This window comes from Cupressus sempervirens, chromosome 3 (genome assembly GCF_028749045.1).
Source record: "Cupressus sempervirens isolate cs-2001-9-10 chromosome 3, ASM2874904v1, whole genome shotgun sequence".
Taxonomy (NCBI): Eukaryota; Viridiplantae; Streptophyta; class Pinopsida; order Cupressales; family Cupressaceae; genus Cupressus; species Cupressus sempervirens.
The window spans coordinates 800119076-800138982 of NC_143120.1; the positions used below are offsets into that span (position 1 = coordinate 800119076).

At 34.2% G+C, this 19907-nt stretch overlaps 1 protein-coding gene across 6 annotated transcripts; it reads left to right on the plus strand.

Moving 5' to 3' along the window:
• The first annotated feature begins 5549 nt into the window (after window positions 1–5549).
• On the plus strand, window positions 5550–10254 carry LOC149569216 (uncharacterized). 6 transcript variants are annotated; one of them, XM_089821964.1, is made up of 4 exons: window positions 5677–5694; window positions 5919–6029; window positions 7256–7896; window positions 9694–10254. In XM_089821964.1, the coding sequence occupies exons 3-4, from the start codon at window positions 7588–7590 to the stop codon at window positions 9910–9912; spliced, it is 528 nt and encodes a 175-aa protein (XP_089678090.1). In that variant the 5' UTR covers window positions 5677–5694; window positions 5919–6029; window positions 7256–7587; the 3' UTR covers window positions 9913–10254. The 6 variants fall into 6 exon arrangements, with proteins under 6 accessions (XP_089678091.1, XP_089678090.1, XP_089678092.1 ...); XM_089821965.1 differs by lacking the exon at window positions 5919–6029 and having other exon boundaries at window positions 5550–5694; XM_089821966.1 differs by lacking the exons at window positions 5677–5694; window positions 5919–6029 and adding an exon at window positions 5716–5860.
• Window positions 10255–19907: the final 9653 nt, after the last annotated feature.

The window sequence follows — 19907 nt, forward strand, 5'->3', positions numbered from 1 at the left end:
AAAACAACAAAGTTGTAATGAATCTGAAAAGGCCTATGAAGGACCTTAGGATCTCAAATGGTGATTTATGGGCAGAAAGGACTTATGGATTCAAATGAAGTCCTTAGGAGTGTAGGATTGATTAATTTGGTCTAGAGGACCTATTAGGAAAGTTGGAAAAGTTAGATTGTTGTTTTAACCAATAAAATATAAGTTGGAAATTCAAATTCTTGAATTCCAATGGTTAGAATCTTTTGGGGGGGAAGTTGTTTTATGTTTTTAATGCATAACTAAGGTTGGAAACTGATTCCAATCTAGTGGGGTAGTTATTAGGGATTTTTATGAATCTTTGAAGGCATTGTATGGTGGGAAACAATTGTAGAGCATTCATTTGTACAGATTGTGCAAGGAAATCAAGAAAAATTCCATTTTGAGAATGAAGTCTTGATATTTTTCATTTAGTTTTGTGTTTAGAAGTTGTTCTATCATTGGAGAATACTATATATTGTATATGAATCCATTTCACATGCTTTGAAGTTGCTTTCTAATTTATGGTCTTGTATTTTAGTGCAAACATCATTAGGAATAGTGCTCTTTAATGTTGATTTTGTAAAATCTTGATGTTTGGATGATCATTCCATGAATGAATTTTTGATTCTCACAAAATGACTCATTCCTAACCTATACAATGATGTACTCACCCTAACATATGTAGATGAGAGTTTGTTGATGGTGATCACCCAAGAAAAGAATGAAAAATGGTGAAGGAAAGTGTAGGTATGGAGAAGCAACAAGAGTTTCTGTCATTGAGGCTATTGTTTTATGATTGGAAGTGATTGAGTACACCAAGGAAAAGGTGAATCCACCTTTGATTGATCCCAGAAGTGTGGGGACAACATTTAATTAGAAAACCCTAGTTTTAAGTGTTTGGGAGAAGCAATTTGGGTTTTTGGTGTTGCTGACGCTTTGAGTCTAATTCCTTTTGGATTTATGACATTGAAGACCTAAAAAAAACTTTCTAAAGTGGGGAGACTAGAAAGTGAAGAGAACTTATGGTTCCTTTGTTAATTTTCCCTCTTTTATGCATTTTAGAGCTACCTTATTAGGATAGTCAGATTTGTTCCAAAATAACCCTTGGTAATCTTTGGATATGTTGAAGAATAGCCAAATGGGCATGCAAAAATCCATAGAGTCAAGTTAGTGATTTGGAAAGATTGATAGTAAAACAAGTGTCTTTATTGTTGGAGCCATAATTGGGGCAACTAGGCCTAAAAGGAGAATTGAAGAGTTTAGAAGGGTTGGGGAGTTGAAACCTATTTGAGACCTCAAGAATCATTAAATCCAAGTAATAACCATCAAAATATATCAACCCTAACATTGGGAACCTTACAAATATTGTTAGGTTTTGAGGGTTTCTGAGCACTTAAGGCCTTGGGAATACTAGGTAACTTGCACAAATTGGTAAACATGAGTTGGGCCATCCATACACCACCCTTACCACTGCATCATTTTTTACAAGTTTCATTGTTTTTATATTTTTTTTTATTGCCTATTTGGTATAATGCAAAATGTTAGCACCTATTCATTTTGTCTCTCTTATGTGGCCCAAAAAGACTCTTCTTGGTCACTCTAATGTGTCTTTCCTCCATTGTGTTATATTTATACTTCTTTTGGGGAATCATGACATTTCATTTTGACATAATATATTGCATATATTACCATATGATCGTACTGACCCTATAGTTGGTAGATCTCTCTTGTGCTCTATTTTTATCATATGCTCATTTCCCTAGACTTGTTCTTTCTTGGGGGCATGTCATAGTGGAAATGTGTCTAGTGGATGCATGTACACTCCATTAAAGTCATTGCTCCTATCAAGGTGCTTTCAATTGCTTTAATATGTGGGCATACACTCTCCTCAAATTTTTCATAGACACACACACAATTATTGATGTTACTTGACACTTGGATCCCTTGTGAACATATAATCCTCAAGGACATATCTCTCTTCACTCTTGATCTCTAATGGACATACAATCCTTAAGCACATGTCACTCTTTTCCAATCCCTTTTTGGACATGCAATCCTTAAGGATGGGTCCTAGATGGATCAACTAGAAGGACACACAAACCCTTCTAAACTTTCAATCTCATCTTTTGTGATGTTTTTCTTTATGTGGTCCAAAGTAAGACATGAAATCTTATTGAGCATGGTGGTTTCACTATGCTTTCTTTTTTGTGGCTCATATAGTAAGACAATCAATCTTAATAGAACCAATAATCACATCTCTCTCTCTCTCTCTCTCTCTCTCTCTCTCTCTCTCTCTCTCTCTCTCTCTCTCTCTCTCTCTCTCTCTCTCTCTCTCTCTCTCTCTCTCTCTCTCTCTCTCTCACACACACACACACACACACACACACACACACGCGCGCGCGCGCATGCACAGGCGCACACACACACAATGATGTCTCTCTTATCTTAGTGTTAAATTTGATAAGAACTTAAGTCACTTAGGGGCTTGATATTTCCTTATCTCTTAGATTTTATAAGATCTCCTAATGTATTGGATCTAAATTTCCATGAGCGTGATCTTTTTTCTAACATCCAATAATTTGTGTACTTCTTTCATAATTAGAGGTTCGATGACTGGATTGATATGCCTTTATCTTTGATGGAATGGATTTACATTTGGTTTGAGAGGTATATCATGCACTCTTATATTTGGATCATATGTTTTGAAGCCCTTGTAGATCCATGCAGCAATATCTTTATACTCAACCAATAGTTATAACATTTCTTTCCTTTCCAGTGCATTGCAAACCTTCCCAATATCTACCATTTGAGGGTCCCCAATGGAATTGTGCTAAAGTGGAGGCTAAATGTACAGTTTGAAAAAGTAAGCACTCACACTATGTCATTTTTGCAACCATTTTATTCCTCCTTAGTGTGGCCTCTTACATTAGAATATTGCTTTGTACTTAATTGCATGCATTATTTAAATCAAGATCCTCTTTTCTCCTTCAATGTTGCTCAAAATTCTATGTTGGATCTAACTCCTATGCACAATTTCCCATTCATCCATCCATGTGCCTTATTCACCTTCCCTCTATACCCCATTTTAGCCTTTACATTTTATTTTCCCACTTAAAAAAATTTAAAATCCTTCTGAGACCTCACACCTTTTACCTTAGAATCAACACTCCCAAGAATAGGTCACTCTGGGGTGACCTATACCCCAAGGCTCACATTTCAAAGGATCATGGGGCTCGATGAAAAGTATTTTCTCTTTCTTGTATTGTGGAGCTAGTTTCTAAAAAATCAACTCCTAAAATTGCTATAAAAGGAAGTTTTCTCCTCTCATTTTTACTCCACATCACATTCACAATTCATGAGTTACAAACAATTTCTACAAGCAAGATATTGTGCTTTCAAGGAGTTAAAGAAAGCAAGGATCATATTCATCAAACATTGAAGCATTTCCTTGTATAGATCTAGTTCCTTTCTCTATAGGAAGCAAAGTAGTTGGTTATAAAGGGAGGGGATATACTCATTTGTTCTTCTTGCTTCTTCATCCGTACATCCATGATTCATGATTTGGACATTTTTTAATCAATTGTATAAATTGGACACATCCTACATCTCATATTCTATATTCCAACATACAAGCGAGAAGACATCTTTCTGAATATAGAAGATCCATATCCATCTACAAGGCTTTGACAAGAAAGGTATACTTATGTTCATCTTGCTTACATGCTTTACACACTTCATTTCAAAGTTATTTCCTAAATGAAGGCTTGACCAAGGAAATCTCCTTTCCACAAATAATTTCCCCTTCTTTTCTGTATAGGTGCAGATTTGTAGATCCAAAGATACATTTTTTGTCACATATCAAAGACCTCCAAATTGAGCCCTCAAAGTTATAGGTCACCCCAAGTTTGACTAATTCTAGTAAATGTTGAGCCAAGTCGTCCTATTCTTGGAACTCTCAATTTTTTATGATTGATAGGTACATATCTCAAGATTCTGGATTTTAGCATGTTTCAGATTTTGACACACTCTGTTATGGTTTTTGCAGGTCTAAAAGTGCAACTTCTACTAGCCCTCAACGTGAGTTCTTAATCTTTCTCTCTCCTCGATAGCACTTATTTGAGTACATTAAATATGATATCTTTTTGTTTATCATTACATAAGTACTTGTCTTACTTGCATATGCATTACATTAAATGGAAAATAACACCTTCAAAGAACAAAAGGATCTTGAAATTAATACTTCATCTTAAATGTGAATCTTGTATTAACCCTTATGTCTATTTCAATAGTATTAATATGATTTTCATTTTAAATAAATTTACAATTTAAACCCCCTTGTCCTCTTTTCCAAGTGAAGTGGTGGTCTACCTTGAATACCATTTCCTCCTATATACATGGCCTCTCCTCTCCTCATGTTGATGAAGTTGCATTATATTCTCTTTTAGATCAAACCTCTCTATTTTTTAACTCTTCTAACCTCTTATTTATCTCCCTTCCCTTCCTCTCTTTCTCCTTGTTTCTTGCACACACTTTACCCTTTTTTTTTCGTGGCTGCTCCCAAACATAGGATATTTGATTTCATCCCATCCACGATCCCCTCTCGTGTGCCCCTCACGAGGTACCTTTATTTTCCCTACTTCGTTTCTTTCTCTTGAAGAGTTTCTAGAACATAACATTTCCCATATCCGTTTCGAAACTTCCACCAAGGCTACATGGATGCTAAGAACATTGAAGTTTATATATTATATTTGCCAATATCACTTGTCCAAAGGTTTTGATAGCCAAATCAGCAAACTTGCTTGTGCATAGTCGGCAAACATTTCATTGTATGAGTCCACACCTCATGATAAACAATTGAAGTTATGTTTTCTAGATCTCCACAATTTATAGTTAACACGCAACATAAAGGATGCTCCTGCTTTATAGACTATACAAATCTCTTTCTTTTAAGTCATCCCTACTGAAAACAATAATCAAATCCAAACAGAAACAACACTCAAAAACTTCTATATAAAACCTAAACCACCCAACCCAAAATCAAACTAAACAAAGGACAACCAAAATAACATCACCCAACAAGTTTCACTCATAGCCAAGCAAAGTATGATAGCCCTAAATCCACCTAAGAAGGGCCACATAACTAAGAGCTATATTATTTGGAATAAAGGACACATAAATGTCGGAAAGGTCCACAAAAATGAGTGCAAGTCCATGTGCTAGAGCTCCTCTTCCCCCCCAATGCACGTGATACTTAATCCCCCATGGTCGGCTCTTAAGGAGACACCTTAAAATACTATTATCTTGGGACCAGGGCACAAGATTGAAGCCCTAGAGAGGAAGAAGAATCAAACATACTACTTTATTCCTCTCCCTCCTCCCTCTAATTTGTCCTCATATCCCTTCTCCACCCAATTTTCCTTCTTCCACATTTTTCCATGCTAAAGTCTGCTTAGAAACAAATTTCCCAAGTAAAATATAGGAAAATGCCTCGGGCATTGCAATGCATGCGCGTTTGATACTCATAATGAAATATATATAACTAAAGAAAGGGACCACCTTTTTATAGAGTACATTTTCAGACACAATAACAATAATAATAATAAGTTTGCAAGCATAGACTACGCCCACTCTCACCTGCACAGACTATCATGATCATATTGTGGGTGCCATCATTTTTTCTTCCAGGTACATTATACTCATTCTATTTACACTCTGCTGCAATTTTTTTCTTCTCCCTTCAAAAGGATATTTGTTACTAAATTCCCAGTAAACGACAATGGTTCATCATTTGCTATGAAAAAAATTTCTATGTGATTTCCTCATTGTATTTCAATGTCAACTCGTCCAATCAGTAAGTCTTTGAAGAAAGGATTTCTATATAAAAATGTAATGTCAGTTTGATGGATTAGATGTTTGTCAGGAGGCAGGGAAAACTAGCTTTTATTTTGGCTGATTAATGTATGCATCAACTTTTTCAAAGAGAATGGAACATTTGGAAGGTCTGAAGAATTTTGGGCCAGGTGTTTTCTTTTTCTTTTTCCCTTTGTGTCGAATTATGCTTTTCGTTATTGTGGTGTGCTAATTGCTGTCCCTTTTTAATGGTTGGGAATGTCAATTAATGCATCGTTGAGTTCATGGTGTCGTAAAGAATTATAATATTTTTTGGCTTTAGGGGTTTGTTTGTGGTATGGAATTTATTCATCTTTTTGGGTGTTGGAAGAATTTTGGCACTTTGATTTTGTTTATGGCATGTGAACTGGCAAAGAGGCATCTGCTTGTCTGTTTCTTTTCAACTTTGGCTCTAGTTTAGAAATTAATGATTTGATGTGCATGAAAATGTATGTCAGGGTTTGAGGAATTATATGGTTTTCAACTTGTGTTCATTGTGTGGCTCAATATATTCTACTGAAAGTGCATTATGGGTATGTAGAGTTTGGGGAAATTGTTTAGGTCGGTGAGCGGACAAGGCAAATGCTGGTGCAATTTGAGTAGGTTTTGCAGCTGTTTGTGAACTTCTTTTGCACTTGTATCTATTGATTTATGAATTCTCTATCTTGGTTTTGAACAAAAGATGTCGTAATAGCTATCTACCTATAATTAACTGGATTTATAAGAGTTTTCTGCAACTCATCCATTACAATCTTGAATGTCATGTAAATTTCTGTAGCTGTTGAAGTATTTTACAATGTTTCCACATTGTGGGTGTTTGGTTCTCTTTCTCATAAATTTGTGAGCTTACGGTGATTAAGGAATTGTGCTTATATTTTTTCATATCCATAGTTAATTGTGTTGCTGCTGTATTCTCTATTTGGCTTCTCAAGGCAACTTCTTCTGCAGTTGATTTTGTTTAATCTTGTTGTGTTGTAATTTGAATTCTATTTGGATTTTTAATGCTTGTCGAAGTGTGCATCTTCTAGGGTTAAGGGTTATATTGTTAATTATGTCTTCATTTTTCAGTCAATACATATATTCATTTCTATCTATCAATGCGTATTTGGTTTTCTGTATCTGTATGGTTATGGGGAGTTTGTTTGGCATTTGCATGGTTTTTGAGGATCCTTGTATTGGTTATGTCTCCATTTGTCAGTCAATATTTATTTTCGTTTATCTCTGTCAATTCATCTCTGATTTTCTGTATCTATATGATTTTTGGGATTATTTTTTTGCATTTGCATGGTTTTTGGTACTTTTTTCTTCTGGCTTACAAATTGTGGTTCCTCCTAACTTTCATGAGGTTGCATTGCAGGTATAGCTAGAGATCAACCACAGCTGCCTAACTCTCTGAAATTTGGAAATCTTTCTCTCCTTTCCAATGAAATCTTCATCTAGTGCATTGCTTGCCAGCCACTGCTTAGATTTGCGGTCAATGGATTGAATCCGGTTTTCATCTACCAAGAAAGCAGACATTTTTACTCAAATTAAGAGCACAAGAAATGCTTCGGAACCTGATGGCCGTATTATTTCTCACAATTCCATTTCAAGACCTTTAACTTTTTATTTCAGCCTTGGTTTTTTCTCTTGTTTTAGTTTTCCATTGGGCAGTAAGCAATTGTTTGAGAAGAGGAACCATTTTACACCATGAATGATTATAATTCAGAAAGCCCCAAGCTCCCGGGGACCCATAACACATGGAATTTCCCCCCACCTGAAGATGTGCCTCAAGATGTTGATAGAGAGGCTCACTGGAAGCATTTCGATGCATCAGTCAATGCAGTGTCTTTTGGTTTTGTAGCCACTGCCATCCTAATTTCAATGTTTCTGGTCATGGCAATATTTGAACGTTTTTTAAGACCAAGACCCTCTTTTTCATCAGTTCAAAACACCGGTGACAGAGCTTTAGTTCGAGCCCAGATGCAGTTACTTGATAAACTTGACCGGACATCTTCTGTAAGTATTATGCTCCCAAATCTTTTCATTTTTCCCATTACATTTTGATTGAGATATATGCAGTCAGTTGTAGCCAAGACCACAAAAACAACTCTAAGGATGCTTGCTTGGGTATATTGTTATCTTCAAAGATTGAATTAATTTTGATTCTAGATACACAAGAAGTTTAGTTAGCAGAGAGTATATTGAATTTCTATGCATCCATTTATACCACTAATGCAAAACAATTGCTCTTTTCCTACTAGTTAGGCATTGCTTTTACATGGCAGCTGCTTGCTGCCTTCTTTAATTCTTTTGCATTTTTTCTATAAAAAAAAATTTCTCTTTTCATAACACTCTATGGATATGATGCCTGAGTGAATATGATTTCTCCTTTTTCTTTCTTTTTCCTCATTGCTACACTAGTAATAATAACTTAGGAGACAAAAAGTAGTAAGGATTACAACTTGATGTCTGTGTTAAACAAATTTTAGTATTTACCCTATTCAGAGCATCTGGGTCTGTGTACTATTTGATGTGTCCTCATGTTATTTGAATTTGAATGATAGTGGCACTAAAACCTTGTTAAAATCCTAACTGAAATTTGCTATAGCTGTTCTAAATTCAGATTCTGTCGTGAAACTAACTCCAGATAATTCAGATACCTTGATATTAAACCTTGCCTGATTTGATTATATATTGTTAAACTTAGTATTAGCCAGATGTGATTCAAAATATCTACGTTAAAGAAATGACTTCAGTTTGTGAAACAAAAAGGACTCGGGCCATATCATATCTGATAACTAGTTGCAGAGCCTATTCAGCTTGAGCAATGAATAACTTCTAACTCCTACACCCATCTTCAAGGATATATACAATCCATTTATCTCAGAGGGGACTAGAAGTAAGAAACTAAACACAACTATACTAAATTGGATTGAAACAAAGGGATTCCTGCAACCCAGCCTTGCGTCTAACCTGGCTTACTTTGGACTGACTGACTGCCACGTTGGGATAAGGAAGGGGTCAGCTACGGTGAGACTAGTCCTCTAGGAATGTAGGCAGTCACCTACAAATCACGAGCATTGGGTGAATCAGAGCTTTGGAGTCGAACCCGAGACCAACAGAGAGCAAGCCCATGGCTGAAGCCAAATCCACATACGTGTTTTGCAGGTCACAATGCTCTTAACTATTTATTATCTCAAAAAATAAATAATGAAGCAATCTCTGGTGGCATACACGAAACAAGCTTTTAACACCCATTTTAACTTCCATTTGCATGAGCCGCCCTAAGTGTAAATCCAGAAAATTGAATTTGCGATCAGTCATTCATGTTTTCCAACAGATTCGCCATTAAGTCTACCTCTAAGAGGTAAGATAATATTTTAAAGTTAAAGACATCTCAAGTAGAATTTATCACTCTTTTTCAAACTCTTGAGAACTTCCCAATAATGAAGTGAAATGCTGTCAGTGGACCTTTGGTCTACGGGTGAAGTTGAAAGGTTCTTAAATAGCCCACCAGGGATCAAGTCTCACTGGGTGCGTGGCTCTGACATTGAAAAGGGATGAGGTTGGGATTGTGCCTTGTGCCCTGGGTGAATCTGGCAGAATGAATACCCCTTAGTCCTTGGCTCTTGGCCAAAGAGGTTCAGCCATAAGACTCTGCTCCCCTAAGGAGTAGCTACAAATATGTAATCATAACCTAAGCAGTTACAGATGACATTTTGTCTATGATGTGCAAACAATCTCTGTTTTCTCTATGTAACAATTGTGTTGTTTCTTTTTATCCTTGACTGACCTTGAAAGCTTTAAATGCAGGTGTCTTCTTATACAATTGGAGTGTCAGTGGTAATGCCAGGGCAAGAAATACCCACATTCATTGCACATCCAGTTCCACTTCCTTGTCCAAGAGAAGGCGTTGCATGGCCTTGCCATGAACATGGACACTACTTGGGATCTTGTAGCCTCGACATAAAATCCTCCCCGCCGAATGCAATAAAACCCCAAGAAAATGAAGCACAAATCAGAACAACTTAGTCTAATGACTATTCTTTGTATTTTAATGTACAGAGTTCATTTCAAAGCAAGCAAAATGTTAACCATTGTTCAAGGTAGGCCATGGTTGAGGATAGATATATGAGTTCCATGAGAGTACTGGCCATCAATTGATTTTGTTTATGCAAATACAATGGCATTTGGACCTAGTTTTCCATGTCCAAAACCATATCAAGAGTTTTGTTAGAGTTGGCAAAAGATCTGCAGGTACAAATCATGACAAGCTTTTATAGAGAAAAATACTATGCCCTTGTCTGCTGTAATTATTTCCAGCTTTTGATAAACCAATCAAAGGTGCATTGATATGGAGTTAATGATTCACAACTGGAACCAATGCATTGATCAATTTCAGCCACAATTTCAGGGAAGACTGTTAAGAGGTCATATGGAAAGAGAAATAAAACAAAAGTTATTACGAAAACAATATTAATTAGTTAAAATTGATTATGTGAATATATAAATAGAAAGAATTTACTTTTCTTAATGGGTTATTCAGGTTAATTAATCAAAAGTTTTAAGAGTTAACTAATATAAGATTGATTAAGTATTATTACAGGACAATAAACTAAAATAAAAGGTGGGCTCAGTTCTTAAATTGATAATGGAAAGGAGATGTCGATGACTTTTGTCGATGTCTTATGAGATCAAATAGAAATGAATGACCTTAGAGTGTTGTGCACCCTTGGACTTGTGCAAACCTAAAGTTTTGTCGGTTGATTCCACACACTGGGGATCCAATCTTTAATGTCTAGTTTTGGTTCGGCTAAATATGAGCTGCGTCAATTTAGTAGGTACAAATATTGTTGCTTTCAATATTTTATTGTTGTGTAAGGACGAATGGTATTTCAAAATATTTTAGGAAAATTGTTGAATTATAATGATACATTTTGGTAAGTCAAATCGTTTGAACTATTAATTTTATGGGAATGAACAACTACAAGATGCCCCCCTACCAATGTTAGGTAGGCAATTTCAAGCATTCAATAGATTTGGTATTTTAAGAAGTATTACAGATGAAATAAATATTATATTATCAAAATAATCTTTCAAAGATTATGATTGTAAAATATATTGTTTTATGTAAAATACATATAATGAGGTGTAAATTTTTTGTTTTGAGATATAAAAGGGTTGCATTGTTCATATGGCATTATATGATTACTAGATCAAGAAAATTAAAATTAACACATTCAATGATTACTAGAGTAAAGAAATTGCAAAGTGGAAAGAAAAAAACACTATGATTTATTGGAGAACAAAATAAAAATGAAGCATTTTAATGTACTATACTTTAAATTTGTGAAAGGTTTTACATTTTCCAATAAGAAATTACCAATGTGGTTGTGATCTTGACATAATTGTAGTACCCTTCATGATTTCTTCGATGATTGGTTGATGTTCTGACACTGAAAACTGTTAGCGATATAATGTTGCAATCTGCAAGTGTCTAGAGTGTGTATTGGCAAAGTAAAAGGAAATTGAGTAATCTATTATTGAATTGAAATGCAGATGTTTTTGGAATATAAATGAGAATGGAATGTTGTGCTTGTGTAACTGAAGAATATAAATAAATATATTGAGAATGCTATGTTTGTATATATATATATATATATATATATATAGAAACTGAGAATATTGTGGTGTGTCATTTCTAACTAAAGTTTCTTGGACTTACTTTATAATGATTGAAATTCTAAATCTTTTTAAAACAAATTAATATGTGACAGGCAAGTAAATGTAATTTTTTTTTCAAAAAGACAAATTGTTTACATTGAAGTTTTATACAACTATAAGAAGCCTCTCAACTTAATTATCAAGAAAACAAAAATAATCTAAAAGTGATCTAGATGTACATTTGGATGGAAATACTATTCTCTTTAGTATTTAATTATAAAAAATTTAAGTATCAATTTATAGACAAATGGATGGATGTCTTTAAATAGGAATACATGATGAATCACCATCTAATACGCATCAAGTTGGCTTTCAAGTTGGCTTTCAACTAGTAGTATAAAATGGTGGGAATGTATAATTTCATATATACCAAAATATATATATACTAACTTCATCTTGATTGCATTGATGTAAGTACTATTCTTTTTAGTACTTGACTCCATTCCAAATGCTCCTTGAAGTTTAGTATGTAAAATTGTATATGATTCTAAAATATTCAGTTATGGACAAATGAATGCCTTCAAATAGATCAAGAGAAGATTAATCATCGCACAAACATGTAACAAGTTGGTTTTCAACTTATAAAAAGGGTGGGAGTCTATAATTTCATATGTATTAACTTTATGACATTGAACAAATATTAGCTAAGAAAAACCTAAAAGTGATTTATGTTAGTGTCAATTTTAAGTCTATTCATTGCAATATGCAAAGCCCTAGTCTAATCCATGATTTTTGAATGATGGTTTAAACTTTCAACTCATCTCCTCAAGTTCTATGAAAATAGAGGATAACCATTTGCTAATTTGTATGCATATGTATAACTGAGGATCATCGTTGTATGCATTTATTAGTTAATTTCTAATGCATAAAGTATCTCTCATTAACTAATAATTTTACTACTATTCGCATTAGTTGCATGTTATTCACCACAATTTGTCTTTCAAACAGTGGTTTTCAGTATTTTATAAGTAATGCATTATTATGCATATTGTAATCATCATAGAATAATACATTGAATTTCACCATCGATCTACTCTATTTTTTGCAAGCTTCCCTTCCTCTTCTTCATAACTAGATCTATGTGGAAAATTCTACATGATGTCAGAGCTTAAAAGCTAGGAAAGAGGATTAATTTATTTTTGCATGAATAGAAGATCAAAGCTTGAAAGAATAAATTTTTCAATGTTTTTTGTTCTCATGTCATTCAACTATTCCAAATGGAAGTCAAAGGTTCTTCTTCATCCCATAAGTAGAAGCTTATATTGAACAATTATGGCAACAAAGATAAGCCAAGGTCATGCTCTTTTTACATAGGCTTTTCCTCCATTCCCTCTTTCATGAAACTAATTTCAATGGACCTAACATGATACTTTGTGCTAATGCTTCCTTGGTTCCATAGTTGATTAGGCTTTTTTAATTGACAATTGGCACCTATATTTTTAACTAGCATTTTGTTCTTGCATGGTTGAGTAGTTTCGTTGGGGTCACTCATACAAACTCGTGTCATTTGCATCCTCAACTTATAAATGTTTTGCCTTTATTTGCAATCTATTCTTTTGGTGGTGCTTATGTAGATTGTTATCTTTTGTATCTTCAATTGATAAATGTTTTACCTTTATTTTCCATTTTCTCATTGTTTAAGCAGCGTGATTGGGATCACTTGTGAAGAATGATCATGATTTTTATCTCGATTTTAGAGGAGTCCCTACATTCAGCACTATGGTAGTGATCAACTGAGGGATTTCCACATTTTTCTTATCACAAAAGATTTTATATTGCATCTCTTTTTAATTTTGAGGGGGGTTTGTTAGAATGTGAGGTTGATGGTTGTCATTGATGTCAACATCTTTTCTCAACCTTAATTATTTTGGTAGCTATGTATCGACAAGATTAGCGTATCATTTGATTGCATATTAATTGTTATACACTAATAGCTTGTGTATTAGGTGATGTCTTTACAGTTGATTGTGTTTTAAATGCTTTATAATTTTATGTGTTGGTGATAGTGTTAGAATAAATAGTCCACCAATATAATTAAGAGGGGGTGGGGGCGGGGGTGAATCAGTTATCCAATTATTATTGCAATTATCAATCTTATTAAACCTTAACCATATGAACAATATAAGCAACAACCATAACAAGATACTCATACACAATAACACCAAATATGTTAACTAGGGAAACCCTTGATCAGAGGAAAAAACTCGGTGAGGATGGTAACCACAAAATGATGTACTAATATAAATATTCTTTGTTAGAGGATGGACCCTATTAGGAGTCTATGAAATACATTCAATACATATTAGTCCCTATTAGGAGACTTTGAATACCTGTTAAGAGATTCAAACCCTGCTAGGAGTTGTGTCAACATTGTTAGGAGTTGTAAAAGGTAGATGGATCCACTATCCAAACAACTTCAAGGGAAAGAACAATGAACCCACTATCCAAATGATCTCTATATTATTCCTTGTAGAATAATAGAATCGAACCATACTTATCCTTCCTCTTCCTCTATCTTGTCAACTGAACTTCTCTGTTCCTTCTCATCTCGATACTAGATCACCAAATTTGCATCCAATAATCCTTTGGATTTCTTACTCACATCTAAAAAACACTCTTCTCTTGTTCACACTTATTCACACTTCATCCACATCAACACACTTATCACACACTTTTCAATCAAGGAAAATATTTTCCTTTATACCATATCCTTAAAATACTTCATTGAGTCAACAACCTTGAGGCTTTCCCAATTAATTATAATAGAACCACAATTGTAGGCTCACAGTCTTTGTAACTTCTCACACATGTGACTCTAGACTTTGCACACTTTTTGACATCATCATTAGACTATCCTCTATCACTCTTTAACCTCGCATGACCTGATTCTATATTAGTTAGGAGATACAATCCATTCATCAGAACTACTCAACAGATACTCTATCACTGTACTGCTCTCTATAAATCAGACATACCTTCTACATATCTTTGACTTACATCACACACACTTAAAATCAACATCAGGACATAATGTAGAACATATCCTTAATCGTGCTTCAGTCGAACATGAAATCTCTATCTGTACAAACACGGTCTTTGTCTACTATTCTGCCAATCTTTACAGAAACCATGCTATGTTGTCACCAATGACAAACACAGTCATGAATGCAACATGTCAACTATGCTACATGATCTTCAATGATTAGGATACTCCCTCAAAAGAATACCATCAGCATTCATGCTAACAATCTCCTTCTTTGGCATTGATGGCAAGATAGATGAAAAACATCTAGGTTCCAAGAATACCAAACAACACTCTATTGTAACTATTGTTGTTCTCATCTTTTCAAATCCTCTTCATCAATCAATTCTGAAATCCTCTAGAACACTGCTCTAATATGAATCTCTTAGGATTGGCATCAGTTGTTCGCATACTAAATAAGTCACCACTTCTCCCCCATTTAATGTTACTCCTCATTTGACATCAATCGCTACTTATCTTCCCCTTTGACATTAATAACTACTCATGTTGTGTATCTCCCCCATAGAGGTACTCCTCCTTCTTTTTTACATGAATCTTTCTAAATCTCCCTAGTAAAGATATGCTCATATCCCCCATTAGGAATTCTTGTATACATCTCCTTTATTGGTATACATAGAGATATTTTTCATGTACATATCTCCCCTATTGACATCAATGACAAAGGCTTCATTATGTCAATCATCTGTTCCAAGTCTTCAACTAGCTCAAGTGTCCAAAGATGTTGTTCAGGACCAATTACCAAGAGTCCTAGATGACTATGTTCATCTCTTATACTCCCTCATAAAGGAAGCATCAACATTTAGCCCAGTCAAACAATAGTGCTCTGTACCACTAGATTGGTGCAATCTTTGCATCATCTACTCTGAAGTAGGTAGGAGCATAACCCCAAGCATACCTCTCAAGTACTCAAATATATCTTTAGGAAATGGCTTTGTAAAGATATATGAAATCTAATCTTTAGTACTAACATACTCCAACCTAATCTCTTTTTTTGCAACCTTCCCTCTCAAAAATTGATACTTACTAGATATATGCAAATCTCCAATCTTTAATATGTACTTCTTCTATTCAATTGTAGGTGTCTCATCTTTGCTAGATTACTTGTGACCAATTATCATTGGTGTACCAACAATCTTACAACTTTCCAAGCCAAATATTTTCAACAAGTCTTTTAAATACTTAGCTTGTGATATGAAAATTCCATCATTATTTTGCATAATCTACAAACCTAGAAAGAACTTCATCTCTCCTATCATACTCATTTCAAACTCATTCCTTATTTCTTGATAAAACTTATCACTTGCTTCATTATTTCCTGCAAATATTATATCATCAAAAAATATCACAATGATTAACAAACCATTCTCAATTTCTTTCGAATACAGGTTACTATCTGTCGTACCTTTAGCAAATCCAAACTTTGCCAAGTACTTGTCCAAACTTGCATACCAAGTTCTAGGCACTTGCTTTAGACTATATAGAGTTTTCTTCAATCTACATACCATATCCTTATCATTTTTCAAAGGAAATCCTTCAAGCTACTCAATGTAAACCTTTTCTTCAAGTTGTTCATTCAGAAATCTTGATTTGAAATCCATCTAATACACTTTAAACTTCTTATTTGCTACATAAGCCAAAAACATCCTTATTGCTTCCATTCTAGCTACAAGGGCATATGTTTCCTCATAATCTATTCCTTCTTGCTATTAATAGCCTTTGCATACCAATCTAGCTGTTTTTCTTACAACTTCACCTTGTTCATTCATCTTGTTTTTGAAAACTCATTTAGTTCCTATAACATTATTATCTTTGGGCCTAGGAACCAACTCCCATGTTTCATTCTTCACAATTTGATCTAGTTCTTCCTTAATTTCTTGAATCCAATGATCATCCTTGCATGCCTCATCCATACTCTTATGTTCTACTTGAGAAATTAGATATAATTCCTCATTTACTTTATTTCTTGTCATCACTCTTTGTCTTTGCTTCCAATTATCTATTATGTAGGGTGGTTCTTTATTAGGTTTGTATTGCATAAAAGTGTAACTAAGGGAATAAACATTAAGCAACTAACATCTATTCATACATGATTATGAAAACCTCAAAATAATGCAAGAGAATGTGTAAAATAAAGATAACATGAACATAAAATAACTTAATCTACTCAACATAGCACATATGCAAACCTCATGAAATCATCAAGTGTAGATGATTTCATTGTTGTGGGATGTGGTTGCTCACAATTTCTGCAGCATAACATTGAGGTAGATAGTGCTTGTGAAAATGAGGAGAGGGCTCTCCTTTTATAGGAAAATGGATGCAACGGATGGTTGAGATTGAATGCAAGATGAAGGGCTACGATCTCTCAGGATTGATGAGGTGTCCATAAGGTGGAGGCCAAGTAGACTCCATGTGGATTAGGATTTTGACCTTTGAAAGGGGGAAAAATTCTCACACATGTGTGAGCAACCTTTGATAGTGACATGATCAATGACAACTGGAAGAGGTGTGAGAAGCATGGCTTCTCACACATGTGTGAGACACCTTGATTCTCATGCAAGAGGAAAGTGTGCAAGAGGTGTGAGAAGGCATGGCTTCTCACACATGTGTGAGACACCTTGACTCTCATGCAAGAGGACAAGTGTGCAAGAGGTATAGAAGACATGAGGGATGGGGGAAGTGTGAATGTTCCTCACAATTCCTCACACATGTGTGAGCACACACTTACGATTAAAAGGGAATTAGCAAGATGATTAGGAAAAGGAAGTGTGATTAAGGAAGTGGGTAGGTTTAGCATGATGGTTAGGTAGGATAGTGAGGGGTTAGGTGAGGGTTTAAGTTACGATCCATGTGCTCAAATAGGATTAAATGTAATATTTAATTCCAAGTGGGATTAAGAAAGGGATTAATTAAGTAAATGAAGTACTTAATTAAAGGGAATGGGTTAGGATGCAAGGGGAATAGGTTAGGATTTAAATAAACCTTAATTTATTTAAATCAAGAAAAGATGAACATAATTAAATAAATGCAAATTTATTTAATTAAAGGTAAGGAAATTAAATAAATAATAAATATTTATTTAATTGGTTAGGAAATGGGGATTTGGACAATTTTAGATGTCTACAAGGTTCTTGTTAGGCGTAGGAGTTTTTATCTCAACTCTTATCTCTTCTCTTGGTTCAAATCTTTGTTCTCTTCTTTTCTCAACAATTTGCACATCATTATGCAAGTCATTGTTAATCTCAAAGAAAAATTATATATTTTCTCTAACAATTCTAGAATTATCTTCTTCTTCATCAGAATTATAATCCATAATCTTCTCCTTAGTTCCAAACTTTTCATTAACTTTCACATTTGCACACTCAAAAATTATCTTAGTTCTATGATTAAATATATGTCAACTTTTCTTTTCAATCAATAACCAAGAAACATACCTTCATCACTTCTTAGATCAAACTTACCAACATTATCATCTCTCTTTATATAACACTTGCTTCCAAAAATTCTAAAATATTTTACTGAAGGCATACGACCAAACTATAATTCATAAGGAGTCTTATGCATACCTTTCTTATTTGTACTCTGTTCATGGTGTATACTATTGTAGTGATTGATTCTCTCCAAAATGTCTTAGATACATCATTCTCAAACATCATTTCTCTTGTTACCTCTAATACTAATCTATTTCTCCTTTATGTTATCTCATTATTCTCGGGGGTCTTAGGTGATGATAACTATCTCTTAATCCAATTTTCTTCAATAAACATGTTAAACTCTCTAAAAGTAAACTCTCCACCTCTATCTGATCTCAAGCAATTAATCTAAACACAAAACTCATTCTCAACTCTATTCTTAAATATCTTGAACTTTTCAAATACTTTGGATTTCTCTTTAAGAAATGGTACCCACATTATTCTAGTGAAATCATCAACAAAAATCATAAAGTACCTTTCTCCATAGAATCCTCTTGTCCTAGTAGGGCTAGTCAAATCTGTATGAACAATCTCCATCTTTTATGTAGTGGTAAACTTCTTGTTGGGAAATGATACCTTCTTGTGTTTAGCCATGATACATTCTTTACAAACAACATTAGTAGGCTTCATTATCTTGGGGAAATCTCTAACTGTAAATGTATTGCTAACCTTCACTATGTTATCAAAGTTTATATGACAAAACCTTCTATGTTCTGAACAAATTTTATCCACTTTTGCAACTAAGCATGTCATCTCAGTAGGATTCAATTTAAATACATTACTTTTAGATCTTGTAGTCATTCCAATCAACTTACCATCCTTATCTTTGATGATACAAGTCTTTCCTATGAACTTCAACTAATAACCTTTATCAACCAATTGTCCAACACTCAACAAGTTATTCTTTAAACCATAAAAAAAAGTAAACATCATTAGTGTTAGTCTTTCCATCAAGATTAATGGATCATATCCTTGTAATATGACAAGTTTCATTGTTACCAACTCTAACAATACCTCCATCATGATTTTTGAATTTAACAAACTTGTTCATATCACTAGTCATATGATGTGAGCATCCACTATCTATAATCCAATCATATTTGTTTTCAACATGGGGAACTAGATCCTTTTATTCTCTAATTTCTTTATCAAGATCATCTTCTTCTATGGCTACAAATTCTAATGCATCACCACTTTTACTTTGAGTTGTCTCTTCAAATTCATTATCTTCATTAGCATACAAACAATCTCTAGGTCTTCTAGGATTAAATTTTTTATTATACTTTTCCTCTCTTTTAGGACACGTAGATGCATAATGAACAAATTCATTACAAGTACAACATTTAAAGATTCTCCTACCATATGGTTCTCTTCTTACATGCAGGGCTATACCTTCTTCGATCTTTCTTTCCTCTTCAAATCTAGTTCTACTACTACTAGCAAAATCTTCAAGGGTGCTTGCACTTCTAGATAAGAATGGATGAACACTTAAGGCACAAAAAGTTGTCTCTACTCTTGTCAATTCTCCTGACTATCTCATACTTGCTTTTTTTGCTTCCAATCTTCCAAGCAAAGGTTCCTTGGTAAACTCTATAATATAGGGTATCAAAAGCTCAATAATCTATGCTACTTGCTTAAATGGTAGTTTCAAAGTTTTCAAAATCTTCTATACTGTATCATCTTCTTCCTTGGATCCACCACATTGTTGTGATGTGGAGCCTAATTAGACTTAGAGGTTTATTTAGTGTAGTTTCTTCCCAAATTATTTATATGAGGTCAAGGGGCAA